Here is a 25,843-nt window from a genome sequence, read left to right on the forward strand (position 1 = left end):
CTTTTAAGAAATTTACAATAGTCCTTCACAATACCTTCAACAAAGCAAAAAAATGTCCCCTGCAATGTTAGGGACACAAGTATTGATTTGAAGAGACTGAAAACAAATGTTTGCCTCATCATTATCTGTTTTTTTTTTTTATTTAAAGAGAAATGACTTCTACTTGTTGTCTCCAGCTTCACCTGGAACCAGGTTGGGGGGCAGCAGTCTCAGTAGAAACTCCCAGAATTCCTTCTCCAGAGATACCTCCTCTATCTTCGCTGTGGGAAGCCCAAGGCACTCCCACACTGGAAAAAATCAAAATGTATATAAGTTATTTCTTCTTAAAATAAGTGCATTTGTTTTTGAATTGAGAAGGTTAAAGAGACATTTTGCCAATGGAACAAGACAATTTACATTTAAAATAAGAAAGCGCAATTATATTGTCTTAATTCAAGTGCATTTTATCTAAATATCTTATTCTAAGAGTAAAAATACTCATGCCATTAGCGAATCATTTCATTTACCTACTCAAATTAAGGGTAAATACACTTAATTTAAGAAATTTTTACTTATTTTTAGATCGTTTTTCCAGTGCAGGCCAGCCGAGAGACATAGTCCCTCCAGCGTATCTTTAGTCATCGCTTAGGACTCCTCACGGTGGGATGTGTCTAGAACATCTCCTGAAAGAAACATCCAGGGAACATCCAAAAAAAAGATATGTGAGCCACCTTCGCTGACTCCTTTTAATGTGGAGGAGAAGCTGCTCTCCTAGCCTCTCCTGAATGATCGAGCTCCTCACCCTATTTCTAAATGAGAGTCCAGCCACCCTGGGCTTATTTCAGCTGCTTATATCTAGGATGTTGCTTTTTCAGTCATGACTATAGGTGAAGGTAGGAATGTAGACCGACGGGTAAATTAAGAACTTTGCATTTTTACTCAGCTCCCTCTTTACCATGACAGACTGGTGCAGTTTCCACATTATAGCAGAAGCCGCATTGATCTGTCTATCGGTCTCCCAATCTATTCTCCCCTCATTCGTGAAGGGGACCCCAAGATACTTAAACTCCTTCATTTGTGGCAGGGAGCCTGACTTTTTCCTAGACACTTAGATTTAGACACTTTTTATTGTCATTTTGTATACACAAAATGAAATTCGTTTCTGTACAGCTTTTAAGACATTTCCATTTCTTAAAGTGCAGTAGTGATACAATGTAAACATGGTGATCAAATGTAACCAACCAAACCAAAACAGTTCAACCACAAAACCTAGATCGGAGGCAACCAGATGTTTGCTCAGTATTCCTAAAGACATTCTACATATAGTCAGGTGAATTAATTTAGCTTGCGCCAGAGCTTTGTGCACATTCCAAGTTTGATGCAAATCTTTCTTCTGGTTTGTCGAAGACTTTTTTGTAGATATGGATAATGTGTTTTAACCTGACTCCGCCAGATGGATTTGCGCCGCATATCCATCTGGAAACCTTCCGTTGAAGTAATTTTGGGAAGGGGTGAAAATACTGGTTAGCTGATAGGCCTATGTTGGTGATAGACGGGCCAAATAAACCAATCAGATCAACGAAGCATATGACGTACTAACAGACCGATGACGAAAACACAACCACAAGCTAGGCTACTCTTGCCGAAACCAGTCGGGAGAAGAGCAAAAACATCTTTTCCTCTGAGAAAAGCCTCCAGAGCAGTGTTTTGCTCTTCTTTCAGTGAAGAAATACTCTGTAATTCCGATAAAACTTGCTGGATAGCCACGCTAACGCTAGTTTCATCAGCTGAAGCCGCCATGTTCTTTAGACTGAACTGTCGCGCTTCTCGTTGCGTCACACCTCAACCCGCCTCAAAGCCAACGCTGATTGGATGTTCGTTTGGTGAACGGCTCCAAATTTTCTTTAACGGAGAGTCTCCAGACTGATCTGCGAGTGAAACCTTGAAAGCTCGCGAGATCAGGATGGTCTCACGAGGCTAAATGTGTTTGGCCATTTAAGTCATGATGAGTGTGCTTGTTTAATAAAACTCAAATGGCTACACAACAAAATACTTCAAGAACCCAGGAGAACGGCGGGTGGATCTTTGAATTGCATCTCACTTGCAGTGTGCTTAGGAGGTTGGACCTCTATGCTGCTTAAAGGTATACTATGCAACCGGTGTTGATTTTCCAGCGAGACTCCCCCCAGAGGGCAAAAGTAAAAGTGCACTGTCGTAAATATGCACAGCTGTTCTACTGGTTTCTCCGTCAAGCCAGGCGCGGTTGTTTTGAGCTTAGCAGACAGGCGAACGCAACGAATGACTAACACAGTGAAAGTATGAACATGCACACAGAGAGAGAGAAACCATTCCAATGTTACTTACAATCGCATCAGCAGAAACGCGAGGTCCGCGTCAGCCTTGCAGCCTTCTTTTTATTTTAGCTCTCGCCATTCGGAAAAAGCTTGCCCGATGTTCACCCGTGTACGACTCCTCTCTCTGTCCGGAGCCCTTTTCCTCTTTCTTGCCTGCTCCAACATGGGCTTTCACTGTTTTCACGCTGGTTCCGCCATGATAACTGCACAAAGATTGCCACTGTGCTAGCAACGAACATGCTTTTAACTGGGTGCGTGTAGCAGTTCTCGCCATAAAGCAAGACCGACTCTCTCGAGACTTCTGAGCCTGTGGGTGCGGGCCGAGGGCTCCTGCAATTGCAAGTGCGGTATTTCCCCCACAGACCACCAGGGCGGCCGAGAATACCTTTGTTCAACCTGAAATGACTCATTTAATCATCCAAAACGTTATGGAACACATTAATTAACTGAAAAATGTTGCATAGTGTGCCTTTAAAAACAACTATAGATTCCTCGTGTGGGAGCCAACAGAAATACCAAACACTTCTGGATAGCCGTTGGAACGTCTTCAGAAAAACGATGCGAGAGTCCAGTTGCCAGCAATTAAAGCCTGTTTTGTGGTTGCCAAGACCAGATGACTGAGAATTTGCACAGGCAACAAAATGAATTGAAGTCACTTCAAGTCTAATTCTGTTCAAGGAGTTAGGAAAAGCGAGTAAGCCATGGAGTACCTTTGTGCAAAGATCAGAACTGTCGACAAGGTGACACTAAACCCTGGAACCTTCAGAAATCCCTCCGCACTGATCTTATCAAGACGCAAAAACAGGACAAGCAGATGAAAAGTTTTCATCAGCATCAGACGTTTTTTTTTTTTGCCGTATTTGACAGACAGAAGAAAAATCTTCGCTTTTTATCTCAGACGCACAGACTCTGACTGATCCCAGCTCTCCTTTCTCTCTCTCTCATTCTCTCCCTGCTGCAGTTTAACTTTGTCGGCAAACTCCTCGGGCCACGTGGGAACTCGTTAAAGAGACTACAAGAGGACACCCTCACAAAGATGTCGATTCTTGGAAAAGGATCCATGAGAGACAAAGAAAAGGTAACCCTGAAGTGTGATATTTCATTTCTGCTTTGACTCTTTCACCTGTTCATTTCATTTCGTGCTCCGTTACCCAGTTTTCAGCGAGGTTTGAAGGTGATATGACTTAATGCTGTTACCTTGCTTTTCATTAAGAGTTTTTTTTTTTTTTTGCAAAGATACAACCTTTCCAGCACAGCTTTTTTTTTGCACATTGTATTTCTTTTCACCTTTGTCAAAATAGGTGGAATACCAAGTTACAAAATTCCAGAAGGTTGTTATTCGCCCTTTTCTAGTTTTTCTTTACAAAGAAAATATTTACTGCAGAGCAAGTTTTGAAAATGGTGACATCATGCAAATTGTTTCAAGAAAGAAAGAATAACTATGGGTCAGAGGTGGAAAGAGTACTAAAAAATTGTAATTGAGTAAAAGTATTTTTACTTTACCTAAATTCTACTCAGAGTAAAAGTAAAATTACCCATCTCAAAATTTACTCAAGTAAAAGTACAAAAAGACTTCATTTAAAATGTAATTTGAGAAAAAGTTACTTAGTTTCTTTGAGTTATTTAATGCAAAAAAAGGATGAGTAATGAATGGAATTGAGCACAAGGTGTTTTAATCGATTTCAAGGCGTATTTCAGTGGACATCCACACTTGTAAAAAATCAGCTGGGCTAAGGAACATACTTCCTCACAGCACAAGGACAGTCACAACCTGAACCATAAAGTGCAAACAATTTTCAATCCTACTGTCCAACAGACAACACCATGATAACTAACTTACCGCCACATTTTTTCGTAAATTGGATGTTGATGTTTTAAAAGCCGAAAGCTCCGTTTTGCTGGGCAGGCACATGTTGCACTGCATTATCACATTGTTCCCTTTTGTGCATTTGAAAACAAACAATCCTTCCGAATATGGCCGAGGGTTTTTCTGGCTTTCGTCTCCAGAATATGTTTCCTCTTCAGGCCTTTCCTCATTCATACTCCCTAAATTGTGATTAGCAACTGCCATCTTCTGAAGCACAGCACTGGATTATGAGACAATACAAAGGGTAATTGCAAGGCAGTTTTTTATTTTTTTACTCAGTAACGTGAGGGGGTTTTAAATGTAGCAAAGTAAAACTTCTTAGGTTAAAATTTACTCGAGTAAAAGTAAAAATTACATATTTCAAAAACTACTCAGAAAATTACAAATTACTCATAAAAAGTACTCAATTACAGTAACTTGAGTAAATGTAATTCATTACTTTCCACCCCTGCTATGGGTTTTGCAATTATTATTTATGGGAACCCATCCTTACCAAATTAATATTCAACCCCAAGATTTTAACATGGTGAAGTGTGTTAGCCTCGTGAGACCATCCTGATCTCGCGAGCTTTCAAGGTTTCACTCGCAGATCAGTCTGGATACTCTCCGTTGAAGAAAATTTGGAGCCGTTCACCAAACGAACGTCCAATCAGCGTTGGCTTTGAGGCGGGTTGAGGTGTGACGCAACGAGAAGCGCAACAGTTCAGTCTAAAGAACATGGCAGCTTCAGTCGATGAAACTAGCGTTAGCGTGGCTATCGACCAAGTTTTATCGGAATTACAGAGTATTTCTTGACTGAAAGAAGAGTAAAACACTGCTCTGGAGGCTTTTCTCAGAGGAAAATATGTTTTTGCTCTTCTCCCGACTGGTTTCGGCGAGAGTTTGATCTATCAATTGGCTCCTCTTCGTCGTCGCTCTGTTAGTACGTCATATGCTTCGTTGATCTGATTGGTTTATTTGGCCCGTCTATCACCAACATAGGCCAATCAGCTAACCAGTATTTTCGCCCCTTCCCAAAATTACTTCAACGGAAGGTTTCCAGATGGATATGCGGAGCAAATCCATCTGGCGGAGTCAGGTTAGAAGTGTGTACTCTAAAAGACCATGATTTAGTGTAACAGGACTGAAAGCTGTCAAGAGTAGGCTTATAGTGGCCTGTTATGTTCGGTTTAAAAAATTGTGACGGCCGAATTATAAAACTTAGCAAGCGAGCTAGCAATCATTGACAGCTGCCATCCATGTTTGAACCTCAGTTACAGAAAATATGTGCAGTTCAGAAATAAAACATAAAATTCTGATGTTTTTCTTTCGGTTTTTCTGAACTTTTCTGGGTTTGATTAGCTGTCTGTGCTGGAATGTTTCAAAGACCTTTGAAGAAACAACCACTACAGATAATAAGCACAGGAACCGCAGTTTACCGCTAATACAGATTAAAGCTACAGTGTGTAATTTTCAGCGACATCTAACATTCAGACTGCAGACCGCAGCAACATGAACATCTCCCCCCCAACAGTACGCGTAATGGGCGATCTCGCAATCGCTAGTTTGTTGGCTCTGCGCTGCCGTAGCGCAAAGATGTCTGCCTCCATGGCTGCGAGACCCGCTCCTATGTTATTATAAATAACGAATTCTAAGGCAACGCAAATATTAAGGTTAAGAGGCTGAGCTCGTAGATGATGATAAATAACATAGTTATGTATAATATATTACATTTCTGACTGTATATCCCTATAATTATTACACACTGTAGCTTTAACTAGGTTCATCACCTCTCAGTAATATGCATGATGCTCTCAATAAACGTTTCATTTCTGATAATATTGCAGCTTTTAGTATTGACTGATACCGACATTGTCCCGATACGATATCTTTTTTTTTTTTGTTCAATTTTTTTTTAATTGTTTTTCACATTTTTTACATTAGAGGAGGAACAGGTCCACCAACCACAAGTAGTCAAAATTTTGTAAAATGTTTACAAATTTGTGCCATCAATAGTAGAACATCCTTCCTCCCCACCAATGTCTACACTCCCCACCCCCTGCCCTCATTTCCACCCTCCCCACCCAATGAAGTCAAGGCATTAAAGAAATAGCAGCAATAATAATAAAAATGATAGTAAGAAATGAAAACAAAGGAAAAAAAGGTGGAAATAAAGTAAATAAAATCAATAAAATAACCCCCTTCCCCTACCATCTAGGAATCACATCCACTGAATAGACAGGCAACAATAATACATCACAAAGGAAACAAAAGAAATTTCACAGGGATAGCATGTCCGATACGATATCAGCACCATTGATTCATCCTTTTATTACTTATTTTGTAGTGTGGCACATTAAAAAAGTTAATAAAATGATATTTTTTTGGCTGATATTGGACTGATTTCCAATAACAACATTGAATCAGGAGATCCAAACTTGAAACCGTTAAATGTGTTAACCAGTCTCCTTGGTGTTTAAATGTAAGTTTGTAAAAAATAAATCAGTTCCAACTAAATTTGTGGTTAAAGGGTTAAATAAAATCTCTCTTTTTTTTTTATCTTTCATGTCGAGCATCAACATCTCAAATTTAAAGCAGGAAAACTTTCTTAAACCTCCTATAATCTCTCTTATCTTTAAAGTCTTGGCTGTTTTTCATTTTCTCTCAATTATAACATAAAAGAAAAAGATCTCAAAGTGTCTCTTCTTTTTATCCACTCCTCTCTGGTCACCTCATCCCTTCAGATTCCTCTTGATTGACCGCCCTCAGGATGCAGGGGCTGTGCCAGAGTTTGGGCAAAGCTGTAACAGCTTAAAAACAAATTTCAGAAGTTTATGGAGATGAGAAGGATCCTGGGGATCACCAAACACGCCTTACATCCTTCAAAGCCGGCGCTCCGTTGCATCGAGCAAACGCACACAACTACAACACATTACCTTGACTGATGTTTTTGGGTCTTTATGTGAATTTAAATTCCTTGTAATGATGTGAGCGTTACCACGGAGATTGTACATAGCTTGAAATTTCAAACACAAGCCAGTTTAGTGACTTCTATCATCTGCGATCATGTCAGCACATAAAGACAAGATATAAAGGGTGCTAACAGCTGCAAAATTGATTGCAATCCGGACGGCCTAACTGGGAATAAATCGACTTCTCTCTGCTCATTGCTGTCTCCCCTTCCTCCGTTTGTCAGGAGTGATTTGCTATCATACAGCACATTCGTTCTGATTAGTCTGATCAATAGTCTGATAGCGGGTCTCTCTGGAGAATCAGCAGAAGCGACGTGTCGAGGCGATACACGGGGCCCCTCCTGTCCAAGCTTTCTAACTGGCCTCCCTCAGCAATGTCCCTTCTTTTTTGGAAACAGAGTTTTGTTTTCTGCTGGTTTACTTACCTCCTGCTTTAAAGCCTGGCAGCGTTTGCCCTTGCAGGTTTGAGCATCTAACATTTCCAGATGAGGTTATGAAACTGGGCCAATGCGGTGCAAAAAGAAGGAGCCAATATGAGGCCGTTTGACAGAGCAGCAGTTTTAAGTGCTTTCTAAGTATTCATTCAATACAAATTCAGTTCAATCTGAAAAACACAGAAAAAGACAATTGGAAGAAATGTATCGATACAATTACTTGCTCTTTGGCGCTCAGACCTCGACAGGAAACATAGCGCTGAATTTTGATAGATATGCATGAACAGGAGTAAAGAACAGGGCTGTTTCCCCCCAGGTCTGAAACTGGTGGTGGAGTGGAGATAGATGAAGTTGGTCAGTCTGTAGACTGCTGGTTATTGAGACGGTCTGCTGAGCTTTATGGGGAGATCCAGTGGACTGCGTGAGCTGATACTAGAGCTTCACTCAGGGACCTGGAAGATGGAAGTCCAGTTTGGAAAAAACAGGCTGAGAAAACCTGTCCATGATGAGCAAGCATGGAGCAACAGTAGAGAGGAAAAACTCCCCATTGGGAAGAAACCTCTAGCAGAACCTGGCTCAACATAGCGATCTTCTGCCGGACCGGTTGAAATGAGACGAGGAATGCACTAAGAGTCCAGGAAGAATGACAGTCTGATAAAGTTTTAGCTACAATGGTGGATCCCTCACTCGGGATCTTGTTCACGAGTGAGGTAAGAAGGGAGAGGGAGATCGACAGGCGGATTGGCGCAGCGTCTGCCGTGAAGCGTGCGCTGTACCGGTCCGTCGTGGTGAAGAGAGAGCTGAGTCAAAAAGCGAAGCTCTCGATTTACCGGTCGATCTACGTTCCTACCCTCATCTATGGTCATGAACTCTGGGTCATGACCGAAAGAACGAGATTGCGGATGGGTTTCTTCCGTAGGGTGGCTGGGCTCTCCCTTAGAGATAGGGTGAGAAGCTCGGTCATCCGGGAGGGACTCGGAGTAGAGCCGCTGCTCCTCCACATCGAGAGGAGCCAGTTGAGGTGGCTCGGGCATCTGTTTAGGATGCCTCCTGGACGCCTCCCTGGTGAGGTGTTCCAGGCACGTCCCACCGGGGGGAGGCCCCGGGGAAGAGCCAGGACACACTGGAGAGACTATGTTTCTCGGCTGGTCTGGGAACGCCTTGGGGTTCCTCCTGAGGGGCTAGAAGAAGTGGCTGTGGAGAGGGAAGTCTGGGCCTCCCTTCTTAAGCTGCTGCCCCTGCGACCCGACCCCGGATAAGCGGAGGAAGATGGATGGATGGATGGTGGAGGAGGGGCTGGAGTTGGGTTGAAATGGGGTCATCTCATTATAGTCACACGGCGCAACCGCCACCTGCGCACAGGAGCAGACAAGTTGTGGATCAGAGGTCTTTCAAGATGAACTTTGGACGCTGATTAGCTTTCGTGGAGGTGTGGCTCAAAGCTGATTGGCTGTGTCGTAGGCGGATGAAGGCGAGTAATTAGTTTATTCAGTTGAACTGGCGCCTAGGCTCCATTTTATCTATATAGTCATTGTTTTGGGTAGGCTTTTGGCCCACATGCAGAACACACTCAGAAGACAGGAAAATGTTTAAGATGTTTATTTAAAAAAATAAAACAGCAAGAACTGGTGGTGGGGGGCATGATTTGGGGTTTGGTTCTTCAGCTGTGTAGCAGAGGATGACAATGCAGTTTGAAGGTGGAATCTATGAGGGGAGTTTTCAAATGAGAAGGTTTGCTTACTGATGGAGATGAGTGGAGTTGCCAGGGAGGAATGAGTGGAGTCTGAGGAGTGACAGTGGTGGACGATGAGGAACCAGTCCCCAGAGGTGGAACAGGGGTTTGATCAGGGCGTAGAACACAGAGGGGGAGGCCAGGAGGCTGCCAGCAGGAAACACAGGACGGGGTGTCTTCTGTTGGTTTGTTGAGAGAGAACCGGGGACAGAATCCAGAACACAGAGGCAACTTTAGAAGAAGTAATAGAGATGGTGAGTCATATTTATTGGAGTAATTGCTAGAGGCAAACAGGCTAGAGGCATACCACATAAGGTTAACACTCTGGTGTCGAAGTGCTGGCAGCAAGGTGCACCTGTCAGGCCTCGGCCACCCAGCTCTCAGAGGCCACCTGTGGAGACTGAAGGAAGAAGCAGCCAAAAACACAGGGAGAAACCCGCAGACCCCAACAATAGCGTCGATTCGCAACACATGTCATCTCAAGGCACTTTACAGATACAATTCAACCAGATCATACAGTCAAATTAAGTTTTCTATCTAAAGAAAACCAGTTGATTGCATCGACTCATTGACTCAAATACAGTCCCTCACACTAAGCATGCTTGTAGCGACAGTAGAGAGGAAAAACTCCCTTTTAACAGGAAGAAACCTCCAGCAGAACCAGACTCAGTGTGAGCGGCCATCTGCTGAGGCCGACTGGGGTTCAAGGAGACAGAAGCAGAGATAGAAAATAAGCAGAGATACAAAAGACAACTGTAAACCAGCTCCACAGGCGGCCCGTGTCCAGGAAACACACAGCCAGGCAGACAAGCTCTCAGCTCATGGTTTGTATACCATATTTATGAATTGTTCTAGTTTGCTGCTATTGTGGGTTGTTGACTGGATGAAAAGAAGCTAATTGACAGTTTTCTCCCCGTGAATCCCATTAGGAAGGAAACATAACTGCAGTCTGACTCCTTTAACGCTGCAGCTCTACATTGTTCTGTAGATTCCCCTTTGAGATCCTGCACGACACAGACAATGCTCCATATAATTGCACAAATATTTACTGCTGCGAGACCTTGTTCATATGTCGGCTCAACGAGGTCGAAGCGCCCCGAGCTGTGTTAGACGGAAGTCTCCCCGCCGGGTTACGGCAGCGCGGGACTCCTGCCGCTCTCAGAGCAGGCTGATATAGCGGCTGCTCGTTAGGAACATGATTAACTCATCCATTTTCCTCCTCGGGACCTGTACTCCCTCTTTAATTTCCCTGAAAGATAAAACAATTTCATTTCTTTGTTTCATTTTCAGTAAGTCCTGCGTCAGGTTTAATCTGCGAGCTGCTTCTGAAGAGAAAAGCTTCTCCTGCTTTTGTAGGAACCGACCCAGATATCAGAGGGAATCATGCTGTGTGCGGTTTGGTGTAAAAAAGAACCCAGTTCATTTTATGGTTTTACAACTAATGGGATATTCTAGGTTAAAACTCTAAACGAGAATAAGACTTTTTTTTTTTTTTGTGGTACGGTATTCTTGGTGTGTCGGAAAACATAAAGTAAAAGAGCCCTATTTCCATAGATTTAACATAAACACTTGGACAAAAATGATCTAATAGTTTTAACAAGAGCGACAATTATTCCTCCTGCTTATGAAATATAAGTGTTTCAACATGATGAACACTTTTAAGACCCTAACTTTGAAAATCTTAGGCTCACCTGCTCTATGAAACTAGCTTTATCTATCTATATAGAATTATTTATATAGAATAGGTGACTGTTTATTGCCTGATTATTGCTTCTACAGTATGACCTCATCATGTTTACATACTGTGACATTCAGTCTTAGAGATCCAGGTCATGACAACCACACTGGAAAAAACTATCTCGAAATAAGTACAATTTTCTTAAATTAAGTGTATTTACCCTTAATTTGAGTAGGTAAATGAGATAGTTTGCCAATGGTATGAGTATTTTTACTCTTGAAATAAGATAATTAGATAACATGCACTTGGAATAAGACAATGTAATTGTTTTTTTTCTTATTTTAAATGCAAATTTTCTTGTTCCATTGGCAAAGTGTCTCACTTACCTCCTCAATTGTAGAAAAAATGCACTTATTTGAAGATATAATGACTCGGGTAGATGAACATTTTATGCAGTGTAAGGGTTCTGCACTGCAAAAACTACTCTAAATAAGTCAAAATGTCTTAAAGTCATATGGAAAAGGTTAATTTCTATTTATCACGTTCATATCACTTTATTAAAGAGGTCACCTTATTAGAATTTGTCCCGATGCTTTGCCAAAAACAAACCAAAGGAAAAAAAAGTTTTTTAAAAGGTTATAAGTTTGATGGTAAATCAAAATTGAATATTATTATTATTGATATGGGTAGTGATATCGGAGATTCTTGTCCAATATTAGTTATTACGCTGCAAAAACGATCTTGAAATAAGTAAAAATATCTTAAATTAAGTGTATTTACCCTTAATTTGAGCAGATAAATAACATATTCTGCCAATGGAATGAGTATTTTTACTCTTAAAATAAGATAATTAGATAACATGCACTTGAAATAAGACAATGCAATTATTTTTTCTTATTTCAAATGTAAATTGAATAATTGACTTATCTAGTTTTGGATTTTTTTCAGTGGGATTGGTAACCTTCATCAATCCGTGGTCATCAGCAACTTACTAAAGTAATTTAGTCACATAACAATGAAGAAGAACTTTTAAAATAATGTCAAATAAAACACTCTATTGTATTTGCAGGGTATAAATCCTGACTATTAAACACAAAGAAACTTTTATTGAGTCTGAGTTACTTGATTCTCATTAATTTGAATCGATAAAGTAGGTTTGCAGTAGATGGATCATCTCTCATTTCATTTCAGAGGATTCAACATTTCACTTTCCCTCAAAGTGCTTCCTGCAGGAGCTCTGCGGTTCATCCGCAGCCCTCTGGTGCCCTGTTACCAGGGTGAACAGCTTTTCATAAGCAGATTTACAGAAAAAATGTAAACAGAGGAAAAGATGCTGCCAGTAGATAAGAAAAATAGACAGCTGTAATCCCTCACCATATCCTGCTTAGCTCTGGACACCGGCTCATGGAGCACCCTTATCAGAGCACAGAGAGTCCGCAGCGTGGCTGAAATCTTCTTATAGAATTACATGCAAACAATATTGACTTGTTTTTAAATCAAATATTGCACCACGATCGCAGAAAATACACCAAGCATTGAGTGAACAAAAAGTTGTCTTCATATGGACATTTTCTCGTTGAAAGGACTTGATAATGATGTCTTTTCATACATTTGCTCAAAGCAAATGCAGCAGCGATTACATAAAAAACATAAAAGGGAAGAGATGAGACAGATTTCTGAGCAGTTGTCTCTTTCCAGCGCCACGCTCACGCTCCCTGTTCAACAGCAGCAGGCAGCGGCTGCAGCGCAGAGGCGCCGTGTGTTCGTAAAGCACAGATTTATGGGGGAATTTACATGTCATTAACATACCGGCGGCTCTCTGCGAAGAAGGTTCTTTATAATTAGGTGACATCAGAGATACAGGCTAACATATGGGTGGATGGTGGGGCTGCCGCTGGAAAGGCCCATAGAGAAGACGTTTTTCTTTTTCAGTTGAAAATGGAGAAACTGGGACAGCAAAACTGTTTCTTTTGTGTGACGCGGTGAAAAGGCATTCAGGCTTTTTGCCGTCCTATTTCTCACCGACAGCAGCATAACAAAGGACTGCATCTTGTGAGCATCGCTGACCTGTGGAGACCTTCGAAAGCAGAAGTTTGGATTTTCAGTGTTATTAAACTCTGATGAGATGAAACATTATTTTAGCTCCTAACAGGCATAACGTCACTAATAATAAAACACGACCTCTGAAAAATGATAATGATAATTAGAATTTGTTGATCTCACATTGGAGAAGTTTACCTTGGCATTTAACCCCACTTGGGAAGCAGTGGGCTGCCATCATGGGGCGCCCAGTCAGCAATCCGGGGTTAAGGATTGTGGGAGTGGGGTTCGAACTCAGAGCCTCAGGAATTAAAGCTCTATGCCCTAACCACAAGGCCGCTACTCCCCTCCTAGTAGCCGTTAACATCTAAATTTTATTTATTGGGCTTTTAATAAAAAAATAAATTAGCATGGCGCTGAAGAATTAGAATAAGAATTATTTGCACTGTGTAGCACTTTGAGATTTTTATTAATGAAAAGTGCGGTACAAATTGGATTTATTATTATTATTATTATTAAGAATAAGTGTTTTTTCTCTTACTTTTCCATTTCTATTCTGTCCTGTACATTAATACTTAGACATAGACAAACGTTCCATAAAGCTTACGACAATGTAATGCAGTGGCAGCTGGTGGAGTTTTTTCCCGGGGGGGCTATAAATTAAAAATAGACGTATACCAAAAACCAATCAAACGTATACTAAGTTATCACACCGTTATATTTATAAGAATGTCAACAAGAATATTGTAAAAACACCTTATAAAAGCAAAACATAATTTCATGCACGTTTATTTTTTTTACATAATTTTCTCCCTTCTGAGGATTTGTGAAGACAAATCTGTGTTTTGCATGGTCCAATATTGTAGCCTCGTGAGACCATCCTGATGTCGCGAACTTTCAAGGTTTCACTCGCAGATCAGTCTGGAGACTCTCCGTTAAAGAAAATTTGGAGCTGTTCACCAAACGAACGTCCAATCAGCGTTGGCTTTGAGGCGGGTTGAGGTGTGATGCAACGAGAAGCGCGACAGTTCAGTCTAAAGAACATGGCGGCTTCAGCCGATGAAACTAGCGTTAGCGTGGCTATCGAGCAAGTTTCTTCACTGAAAGAAGAGCAAAACACTGCTCTGGAGGCTTTTCTCAGAGGAAAAGATGTTGTTGCTCTTCTCCCGACTGGTTTCGGCAAGAGTTTGATCTATCAATTGGCTCCTCTTCGTCGTCGCTGTGTTAGTACGTCATATGCTTCTTGATCTGATTGGTTTATTTGGCCCGTCTATCACCAACATAGGCCAATCAGCTAACCAGTATTTTCGCCCCTTCCCAAAACTACTTCTACGGAAGGTCAGGTTACCAATATTGTGTCACAAACCTAAAAAAACCTGTACCAGTTTAGAGAATCTATTAGTCCGCTTTCTATATCTTTAATATATATGAAAAATTATTTATTTTCTGAGAATGTGTTTATTTAAGAGCAACTATGCAAATGAACAAACATCTAGAAAAAGTACTCTACATTATATTGTTTTCCATTGTTCTTTCTACTTTAAAGTGCTTTAATTCAGTCCTACCTGCCTTTATCCATACTGGGTCAGATCCTGATGTTTGAAAAAGGAGGCAGGAAAGCAGAATAAAGCGTTAGCCTCGCTGCGTGCAGTTAGCCTAGCCTTCTTGCTAAACCAGGTCCTGGAAAAAGATGGTTCTTGATCCATTTCTCTCTTTCTCTCTCTCTCTCTGATAAAGCTTTACTAGTTTAGATTAAATATGCATCTTGCACATCTGAGAAATACATATAAATATATTTCGAAATATTTTAAATGTTAATTTAAAATTCAATTATAAAAAAAAATGAGTCATTGGGTGGGTGGGGCGGCACCTTTATTGGCCAGTTGCCACTGATGTAAAGGGATTAGAATTGAAATAATATAATAATAGGATCAGAAAGTTCAGATCTCCGTGAGTTCAGTTTAGAATTTAACAGTCTGATGCAACGGAGAAAATGATGTTTCAGAACCTGCTGGACCAGCATTGAATGCTATAAAGCTTCTTCCCAGAGGGCAGCAGGGACAGCAGTCCATGGCGGGGGTGTGAGGGGTCATTATGGGCTGATGTCCTGAATGGAGGGAAGAAGAACCCAAATGAGCTGATACATCCATTATGAATCCTCATGAATTGTCTCCACCTGGTAAAATAGATAAATGTAAATAAATTCCAGGGCCTGAGGGCTTTTAGACTCAGTCTAAATACCTCTGCCTGTAGCTCCTACCTCCTGTTCCTATCTGCTATTCCTTCACCTTTCACTGGGTCAGCATTAGGAGCTCTATCCAGGGTAGGAAGGACCTCTAGACTGCTGTGGTGATTCCAGAAGCCTTCAGCATTATGGACGTCGTTAGGGACGTGACACACGTGAAAGATGCTGGTTAAACTGGGACTACAGCCTTCTGAAAATAACTACAACAAACAAAAGCTACACACATTTAGCAAATGGCTGAAGCTTATGAATCCTAGAGTATATGAAGGTGTACATTACCATGTGTCACACTGAGTACAACTGAACTAATATTGGTTTTTCTAAAACTCTCAGGTGGGCTGTGTCTATACGTCCTCCATGCAAAGGATTGTGGTCCACTGTTTAGCTCCCAGCGACGGCTAAAAACACTAGGATCTTCCTATGCTAACTCCAGTGATGTTAGGAAGCATCCTGATTCCTCATCCTAGCTTCTCCCTTACTGTCAGCATTATTCAGACATCTCTTATTATGGCAACCCTTAATGAATTTCTGCCATGGCTTAAGTATCCTTACCCTTTACAGGTATTTGGATCAAGCCTTAGATTCTGGTTCAAATCAAATGGTTGAATTACCTCACCAGTATGCAGTCAGTTCCTCTGCTGTCCTCCTAATCATCTACTTACTTGATTCAGGTGTGTTGGACCGAGGGCACATCTAAATGTTGTAGGATACCAGTCCTCAGGAACTGGAATTGCCCACTCCCGGTCTAACCGATTCTCGATATGTGCTGCCAATATTTGGGGGCTGATTTCTTTCAGGCCAATATTGCTTTTTTCTTCTTCCATTTAAATCATAAAAATTATATAGTTAATACAATACAATGATGCTGGATAGCAAATAGAGGGACACAAGTACTTCACGCAGCCTGAGGCCTCTGATTCAATAATGAATCGGCTAGCACGTACAGTAGTAGCCATTCAAAATGTCCCTTTCCTCAATGGCCCCTTGGCTGGTCCCCTAATATTACTTTTTAACCATCAATATTTGTACTAAAATATTCGTTCTGTTATGATTTGTGGACATTAAGATCTAAAGAAAAGTGTCATCTCCTGGTCAGAGCCCGTAATTCAGTCGAAGGGTGGAGTCAGATTAAAAGACATGAGAAGGAGAAGGCCACTGGCTGGAAGTTGGAGGGGATTTTCTTGGGAGTCTCTGGGGAGTGTGCTGCCATCCGGCTGGCGTTTGACTGGGAAGGACAATTTGTAATAGCTGCTACTCTAATGGATGATACGAGAAAAAATACAATTATCAGCAAAAATATGAGCTTTTTTAAAATCAAATTGTGTCATGTTCGGATTAATGTGTCTAACCCACATAAAGAACACTCGGAGGCAGATGAAAAAGTTCGAGATTTAATAATAATAAATGTACAAAGTATGTTCAGATCCAAGAGGGGGCTTGACTGGTCACGAGTGGGTTCACTGCTGAGGAGGACAGAGAGATTAGTGGAGGTCCAGGTCTTTTGCAGGTTGTGAGTGTTCAGGTCTGTACCTGTTCGGAAATGGAGCAGAGCTGCAGAGGGGGGGAATTTAGATGGTCCAGAGGTTGTCGGCAGGCTGAGGGCAGAGGCGGAGGCAGAGCTTACTGAGTGCAGGCAGATCACAGATTGAGTTTTCCTTCCATTAATCTTCTGAGAGCGGGCAGGCAGATACTTGACTGAGGCTGCTCTCCAGAGTCCTACTGAGAACGAGCAGACAGATCACCGGCAGAGAAACTCTCCAGAGTTTCAGGTATTCAGGCAGGATCAACCTGGGAGGCAGAGAGGAGAAAAACGGGATCAGGTTTGGTTCACAGAAAGTCAGAGTTCACAGATAGGCAGGTTGGCTCAGGCTTGCTAACCGTTACTGGCAAACACTCTGGCACTGGAGTGAAGCCCTCCGCCTCCTTAAGTACGGATCTCCTGATGAGCAGATGAGAGACCGGTGGTGCGGTAGGCTCATGCTCCAGGAGATCTCGTGCGCCCTCTGGTGGAGAAAGTGGACAAACCTCCAGATCCCAACAAATTGTTTTCCTAAATTCATTTTTTCCCCATATTTTCAGATCTGCCACTTTATTCAAACATATTACCCATCATTCCCTCAACTACCTAAGGATTTAAACTTATTATACTAAAGATCCCCATAACTTCAAAGGACCAAATCACAAATCTATATAACTCTGTTATGTCATTTACTGGCGTATCAACAGACAGCATCAAGACAAAATGGCAAACTCTTACACTGGAAAAAAAATCGAAATCTAGCTAAGTAATTTTTTTCTTAAAATAAGTGCATTTGTTCTTGGATTGAAGAAAAAAAAGAGACATTTTGCCAATGGAACAATCAATTTACATTTAAAATAAGAAAACACAATTGCATCATCTTATTTCAAGTGCATTTTATCTAATTATCTTATTTAAATACTCAATCCATTGGAAAACTCTATTATATACCTACTCATATTAAGGGTAAATACACTTAATGTAAGATATTTTACTTATTTCTAGATCATTTTTCCAGTGTAACATTGTGAATGGAACAACTTCTTGTATTCGTCTCAATCTGATTCAGTTTAAAATGCTCCAGCGTACTCATTGTAGGAAAGTCAGACCTGCTAAAATATACCTTGAAATAGACGGGACGTGTGACCGCTGTAGAGCCACCAACGCAGACTTGACTCATACACTATATTGCCAAAAGTATTTGCTCACCCATCCAAATTATTGGAATCAGGTGTTCCAATCACTTCCATGGCCACAGGTGTATAAATTCAAGCACCTAGGCATGCAGACTGTTTTTACAAACATTTGTGAAAGAATGGGTCGCTCTCAGGAGCTCAGTGAATTCCAGCGTGGAACTGTGATAGGATGCCACCTGTGCAACAAATCCAGTCGTGAAATTTCCTCGCTCCTAAATATTCCACAGTCAACTGTCAGCTGTATTATAAGAAAATGGAAGTGTTTGGGAACGACAGCAACTCAGCCACGAAGTGGTAGGCCACGTAAACTGACGGAGCGGGGTCAGCGGATGCTGACGCGCATAGTGCGAAGAGGTCGCCAACTTTCTGCAGAGTCAATCACTACAGACCTCCAAACTTCATGTAGCTCAAGAACAGTGCGCAGAGAGCTTCATGGAATGGGTTTCCATGGGCGAGCAGCTGCATCCAAGCCATACATCACCAAGTGCAATGCAAAGCGTCGGATGCGGTGGTGTAAAGCACGCCGCCACTGGACTCTAGAGCAGTGGAGACGCGTTCTCTGGAGTGACGAATCGCGCTTCTCCATCTGGCAATCTGATGGACGGGTCTGGGTTTGGCGGTTGCCAGGAGAACGGTACTTGTCTGACTGCATTGTGCCAAGTGTAAAGTTTGGTGGAGGGGGGATTATGGTGTGGGGTTGTTTTTCAGGAGCTGGGCTTGGCCCCTTAGTTCCAGTGAAAGGAACTCTGAATGCTTCAGCATACCAAGACATTTTGGACAATTCCATGCTCCCAACTTTGTGGGAACAGTTTGGAGCTGGCCCCTTCCTCTTCCAACATGACTGTGCACCAGTGCACAAAGCAAGGTCCATAAAGACATGGATGACAGAGTCTGGTGTGGATGAACTTGACTGGCCTGCACAGAGTCCTGACCTCAACCCGATAGAACACCTTTGGGATGAATTAGAGCGGAGACTGAGAGCCAGGCCTTCTCGTCCAACATCAGTGTGCGACCTCACAAATGCGCTTCTGGAAGAATGGTCAAAAATTCCCATAAACACACTCCTAAACCTTGTGGACAGCCTTCCCAGAAGAGTTGAAGCTGTTCTAGCTGCAAAGGGTGGACCGACGTCATATTGAACCCTATGGATTAGGAACGGGATGTCACTTAAGCTCATATGTGAGTCAAGGCAGGTGAGCAAATACTTTTGGCAATATAGTGTATGTTCTGGTCGCGCTTTAAACTGGGAGAGTTTTGAAAATCAATATTGGGGATTTTGAATGCCTACATCTTAAACCGAGTCCTTTAATGGCTGTTTTTTGGGGTTGATGCTGAAAAAAAAAATGCAACCACTTTTGGCATTACTTAATTATATTTAGTTACTTTAACAATATAGTTTTATGTCCTACCCTGCTAACATGAAACAATTATGTTAAAGTAACTTAATATGATTAAGTATATCACTAAAACAGTTGCATTATGTTTTTCAGTATAGTAAGGAAAATATTATTGCTTTTGCAACTCTGATCACTCGAAGGTAAATACTGTTAGAATGGAAATCCTGATTACCACCTGAGGCATCAATGTGGCTTTACGATATGATGTTCCTAAAAATTTAAAAAGTGAAATATTTTCTGAAAGGATCAACTAAAAAATTCTACAAAGATTAGGACCGTTTACTGGGTTATTTTGACTAACTTACAATTGTCCCTTCTCATTAGCAAACTAATCTCAAGTAAAGTGCTTTTATTTTGCAATAATAATCTCACTGACACCTTTTTTATTTATTTTTCTTTCTTTCTAAATTCTTTTATTTTGTTGCCAATGAGACTAAATCTAGAGAAAAAAGGTCTGATGTCAGGAATACATTTAAAAGTCACTGGATCTGATGTTTCTGTAACCTTCACCTTATGGAGGTGATCAATAAAATATGTTTTAGTCATATTTTTGGTTCTTTAAACCAAACCCCACTCCTGTGAGACAACGTTGATCCAAACATAACAAAACAGCAACTTTTTCACATTAGAGATTTTTTTTGTTTAATTTCTGTCCTCTTAAGGCATTTTTTTTTTGAAAATCAATATTTCATCGTGATAAATTTAAATCAGGAACATTCCTTTGCTTGCAGAGCGGGTTAATTTATTTTAATGAAGTTCGAGCGATTCCACAGAGAGATGGGCTGAAATACAAAAAAAAACAAAAAAAACAGAGGATCTATCTGGGGAAAGGCTACGCGAGCGCGCACTTTACACTCAACCACTCAGTTTGCTGAGAGGAACGGCGGCTTTGTGGCGAGGAAGGCAATCAGTTGAACATGACAGCTGCAGTTGAGAAGCTGTTAAGGACTTTCTGTCTGCAGAAGTCTGCAACATATCAGTGTTTTTGTAATTCTGCACCATCAACACACTAAACCTCATGACAGAAAACTTCCTGCTGTAGATCTGGGTTGAATTAATGACGGATATTCGCTTCAAATAGTCTTTGGTAGCCTAAACATCTGTTATCAAACTCCTTTATGAATCCTGTCTTGTTTTTTTTTTTTGTGGTATTTTGAACCATCAGGAAGAAGAGCTACGGCAAAGCGGCGAGGCCAAATATCACCATCTGAACGAAGACCTGCACGTTCTCATCGAGGTGTTCGCGCCGCCAGCCGAGGCCTACGCCAGGATGGGGCACGCTCTAGAAGAGATCAAGAAGTTTCTCATTCCGGTATGTTCAGCCTCCCTGCACCCAGAACACCAACGTTTCCCCTTGTTTTATTTTTCCTTTTCTCTAATACCTGTTTTCCCCTCCAATTAAATCACTTTCTGATATTTTAGACTAAAAGAAAATTACCTTAATTCAGTCAGTCTAAGTGTCCTTGTTCTCTTCTTCTCTGGCTGAATAATGTGAAAAAAATCTTATAATATTCCATGTTGTTAAATATTTCTCGTCAAGGTGAAGTCTGTCTTGAAAAGAGCTATTGAGTTGATGTCAGGGAGTGACTTTGTCTCATCCAACGAGGTCATGTTCTCGTGGTAGTTCCCATAAGTCCTTTAGCAATGACTCTATGATTTAGACTTTTATTAAAGAGGTTGTTCCTTTCTTTGCCTTTTTCGGTTTGACAGTGCCGACAGAATCCTTCTGCGATGCATTTAATTTGTTGTTGACATTTTCATTAAGTGGTAAAAAAACACTAAAAGGTAAAGAAGAAGGATTTATAAATGCTGTAAAAGGAAACTGAGAGGTTGTCATTTTGTTCCTTTCATATCGGCCTTTTCTCAGCACCTACAGATGATTCTCTTCCAGACAACTTGACTTTATAACCAACAAAAATTTCTGCCATTAACAGATTATATTTCAAAGAAAAAATGCTTAACAGAAGCTGAAAATGGATTAGAAATGTAAATGTCGGTGTTAAAATACAAAATACACGTAATTCAGGCCTAAAGCCTGATTTATACCCAGAAACCAGGTCGTCTGGGTGTGTCGCAGTTAACGCAGATATGCCCCGCCCCCGAGTTTACATGCAAAGTCAATGGTTGACGAGCGTATAGACGCAGCAAAAGGTCCCGCAGCGCGTTTTGAGCAGCAGGCGCAGCGAGTCGGGAGCGCGCTGCTGCTGCTCGAGATGGAAAAAATTGAAGTTTTGCTGCTGGAAGCGCCGCATCAACCAATCAGAGAAGCTGATCTGGGAGCTGACAGCGAGACATACACAGCGCTCTGATGACATATGATTTTAAAGCAAATGAAAAAGGCTGGATGGATGAGGAGATGATGAAAGCGTGGCTGAGGGAGGTGTATGTGAGGAGACCAGGTGGTTTTTTTCCACGCATCACCATCGCTTTTAATATGTGACTCCATGCATGCCCATCTCACAGCTGATGTGAAAAACATGGTGAAAAAAAATAAACGCTGTGCTCGCCGTTATCCCGGGGGGTCTGACAAAGGAACTTCCACCGCTCGACATCGGTGTGAAGCGGCCGTTCAAAGTAAGGCTGCGAGCGGCGTGGGAGCGATGGATGACAGACTGAGACCACAGTTTCACGATAAGTGGAAGGCAGCACCGGGCAAGTTACGCCACCTTTAGCGGATGGATTGTTGATGCTTGGACTAACGTGTCTGCTGGCTCTATTGTTCAAGCTTTCGCAAAAGCCGGCATTATTTCTGAGGAGCTGCGCTGCACGGAAAGTGACTCTGACAGCCAAGAAGGGGAAATTGGCATGTCTGATTTAGCGCAGCTGTTTAATTCAGAAACAGAGGATGATGACTTTGATGGGTTCGATTAATACTTTGTAATAAATACATGAATAAAGCACAATCTTACTCAGTTTTGCTCCCGCTCTATTTTTCTACCTGAAAACTTAATTCAACAGCAGCCTCTGGGCGGGTCTCCTCCTCTTCAGCGCGGTGGCTGGCAGGTGTTTTTTCATCTAAATAATCTAAATCTTGCAGCTATATTTGCTGTGATCAGTGGGAATAAAGTAGTTTTAATATGTTTTTTAAGTGAGAAAGTCCACCTGAAAACTTCATAATTGCAGTCAGTTCATCCAGATTATCTATTTCTGTCGGAGGCGCTCAGACCCCCACATACCAGCGGTGCACCGACAGCAGAAATCCCTTCAACAGCACCCTCACCGCGGCGGCTGGCAGGTGTTTTTCATCTAAATAATTTAAACTGCAGGCACCAGGATACCGGTAATAAAAGCGAACATATTCTGTCGGTAGGTTTCAGGATTTTAAGTTAAAGCTACAGTGTGTAATAATTACAGGCATATAAATTCAGAAATTTAATATATTATACATAACTATGTTATTTATCATCACCTATGAGCTCAGCCTTTTAACCATAACATTTGCGTTGCCTTAGAATTCGTTATTTATAATTACATAGGAGCGGGTCTCGCAGCCATGGAGGCTGACATCTTTGCGCTACGGCAGCGCAGAGGCAACAAACTAGCGATTGCGAGATCTCCCATGACGCTCGAAAATAACTACGGCAAGTTGAGAGAGATGAACTGAGACGGTACTGAACAGTAGATGGCAGTATTATGCCTGAGAAGCGTTTAGTCTGCCTGAAACCAAAGAAGAAGAAGAAGCAGGTATACTGCGCCTCGGTAACAAGAAAGGTAAACAAGGCGGCAGGCGTGAGTGACTTTGCAAACTGTTTGGCACTGTGTGGCCAAACATCAGACGAATGGAGGATCATGCCTACTCTGTATCACAACGAAAAGCGGCGGACACCGAACCCCCGTCATCTAAGAAGCGGAAACACGACGAGAATAAACGCAAGAGTGACAAGAAACGACAAAAAACACGGATCAACATTGGCACGGCATTTACACGATGGAAGTCACTGATGGAGGAAAAAGGTTTTCAAAGTGACGCTCAAGTTGCCAGTTTTCTCTTGGACAGGTAATTAATCCTATACACACAATTGTCTAATATCACTGCAGTTTTTGGAGTACAGGATGCTCAGACCTGTCTAAAACAATAACATGCTGCGTGATGATGCTGTTACTCTCCAGTATACTTATTCAGCAACGTCCCTGACGTTTCACAGGTAATGATTCAGTAATTTTCTGTAAAATAATTTTCTGGATATATACCTCGGTTACTTCTCTCCGGCTCCTTTGGAGATCTTCAAGCCTTTCCTCCTCTGCTCTCACCCCGCTGGCTCCCCTCTCTCGCCTGGCCCCAGCTGCACGCTCACCCCGGCCTCTCTGCCCTCTTCCTTTCCCTCTTCCTTGCCTTGTAACCCCCGTGCCACAAACAAGACTTGGACTCTGTAAACGGGGAATATATATTCTTCCAGCGAACACAATCTCGCTGTTAAACTAATGACTACAATTACTTCGTCTGTTTATATCACCATGCAAAGCAGCTCACCAAAACGTCACAACGACGTAGAAAAAATAACGGGTATATTTATTATCTTAAGTCTACATGAAATCTATACCCTACACAGACTAATGAAATACTATCTGTAAAATTATCTATGTAAACAAACCTCATCACTTGAGAAGGTAGGTGATGCGGACGTTGTGGAAGACATTTTGTCCCGTAACGCTCGCCGTACTGTTGGGGGGGAGAAGCGGTGGGGGGGAGACGTTCATGTTGCTGCAGTCTGCAGTCTGACCGCTAGATGTCGCTGAAAATTACACACTGTAGCTTTAATTTAGGAGTGACCACAGCGCTGTCATCTGCGATGTGTCTGTCTCATGGCCAGCTCCCAGGTTTGATTAATACTTTGTAATAAATACATGAATAAAGCACAGTCATACTCAGTTTTGCCCCCGCTGTATTTTTAAATACGCATTAGAGGTATATAAAGGTAGTAGAGGACATGTACCTGTATATAAAAAACGCGCCCTATAGTCCGGTGCGCCTTATGTGTGTGTTAAATACAGCTGGCACACATAACTGAGAGTGCGCCTTTTAGTACGGTGCGCCTTATGGTCGTGAAAATACGGTAAGTCCAAAAATGATGTTAGAAGACATTCCTGTGTTAACTAAGTTTTTTAATGATTACTTAATTAAATCGTTTTTTCTCAAATTTTTAAGAAAATCTTGCTAATGCTCCTAGCTGCAACTAGGAAATAAAACTACTGTATCAATATTTCCTGAAAAGCAGCCAATCACAGACAGTTGAAAGTGACACAAGCTGACATGAGCCACAGAAACAGAAAGTTGAGTAGGAGATAATCTGCAATCATAGATAAACAGAATTGTCTCATGGTTGTGCTACTCTGGGAGCCTGGTTCCAAATAGCCTGGTTTTAAATAAATAATACCAATGTGCATTTTGGCAGAACTCTTTCTTCACAGGCTGTAGTTTATTTTACCTGCTGGTGGGACAATAAATAGTTTTTGTTTTGTTTGTTTTTTTGTATTATGTGCTCACATTCTTTTGAAGGAGATATTTCTTCATGACTGTGATAAACTCCTCCTGAGCTGAGGAGTTATTTTGGTTTGGTTCTTGGTCATCAGGTCAACCGGCCCATAAAAGGAATCAGGGCCAAATTCATCCAAAGGACGAAATGCATTCAGCTGAGTGATATCCTCATGATCAGGTCAATCCATAATTCAGGAATTTTCTTTACCTAGTAGAACAATTTATCAAAGAATACTAAACGGTTTGACATGGAAGTAGAAAGAGATGAAATGGAAATGTTAAACAGATCCACATATAAACTGATAAAAGAGCAACCTGACCTGGAGCGTCTGAAAATGCTCTGCTAGCTGCTAAATGTACAAAGTTGTTCTGCAGGAGCACATTTAATCATATTTTGTTTTATTGATATGTTTAACCATTAATGACATTCCCTGTGTTGAGTTTCCTCGTTGTTTCTGCTCTTTGCTTTTCTCCATCTTTTGTCATCTTTGTTTCTTTGTAACTGTCACGGCTCGTCCTAGTTGCTGCTTGAACTGGCCTTAATTCAGATAAGTTAATTGTGCAACAAGGAGATGATTTATTTCCTTCCCTTAAGGTGGAGCAAACCTGTCAGCGATAGAGCAAGGTACACACACACCGTCTTCACTGACCTTAACCTAAACTTATCTGATAGCAACAAACCGCAAGCCTAAAAATGTGGTTTTTCCATAGATTAGAACAAGACTTTTTCCCTCATAAAGCTTACCAGTCTCTAAAAGAGGATGTCCTCAAAAAATAAAAGGTAATATCAGACACATTTTAAGAATTGTTGGATATTTTTAATCTGGTATCTATGCTTCATTAAAGAAGTTTTACCACATATAATCATCTGAAGTTTAAGAAGGTTCCTGTCAGCTCAGTGACACATCATTTCCTGTGAAATGGTGTTTAAAAAGGATGCAATCTGCAAATCTCAATTTGAAAAAAAAAATATGT

At 41.4% G+C, this 25,843-nt stretch overlaps 1 protein-coding gene across 2 annotated transcripts in view; it reads left to right on the plus strand.

Moving 5' to 3' along the window:
• khdrbs3 (KH domain containing, RNA binding, signal transduction associated 3) overlaps window positions 1-25,843 on the plus strand; it is a 278,856-nt gene that overhangs the window by 138,140 nt on the left and 114,873 nt on the right. For both annotated transcript variants that reach the window (XM_038281752.1, XM_038281751.1), the window contains exons 3-4: window positions 3,295-3,411; window positions 20,558-20,704. In XM_038281752.1, coding sequence (XP_038137680.1) covers window positions 3,295-3,411; window positions 20,558-20,704 — 264 coding nt within the window. The remainder of the gene's footprint in view (window positions 1-3,294; window positions 3,412-20,557; window positions 20,705-25,843) is intronic.

Source organism: Cyprinodon tularosa, unplaced genomic scaffold, assembly GCF_016077235.1.
Source record: "Cyprinodon tularosa strain WSP-4 unplaced genomic scaffold, ASM1607723v1 ctg175, whole genome shotgun sequence".
NCBI classification, from domain to species: domain Eukaryota; kingdom Metazoa; phylum Chordata; class Actinopteri; order Cyprinodontiformes; family Cyprinodontidae; genus Cyprinodon; species Cyprinodon tularosa.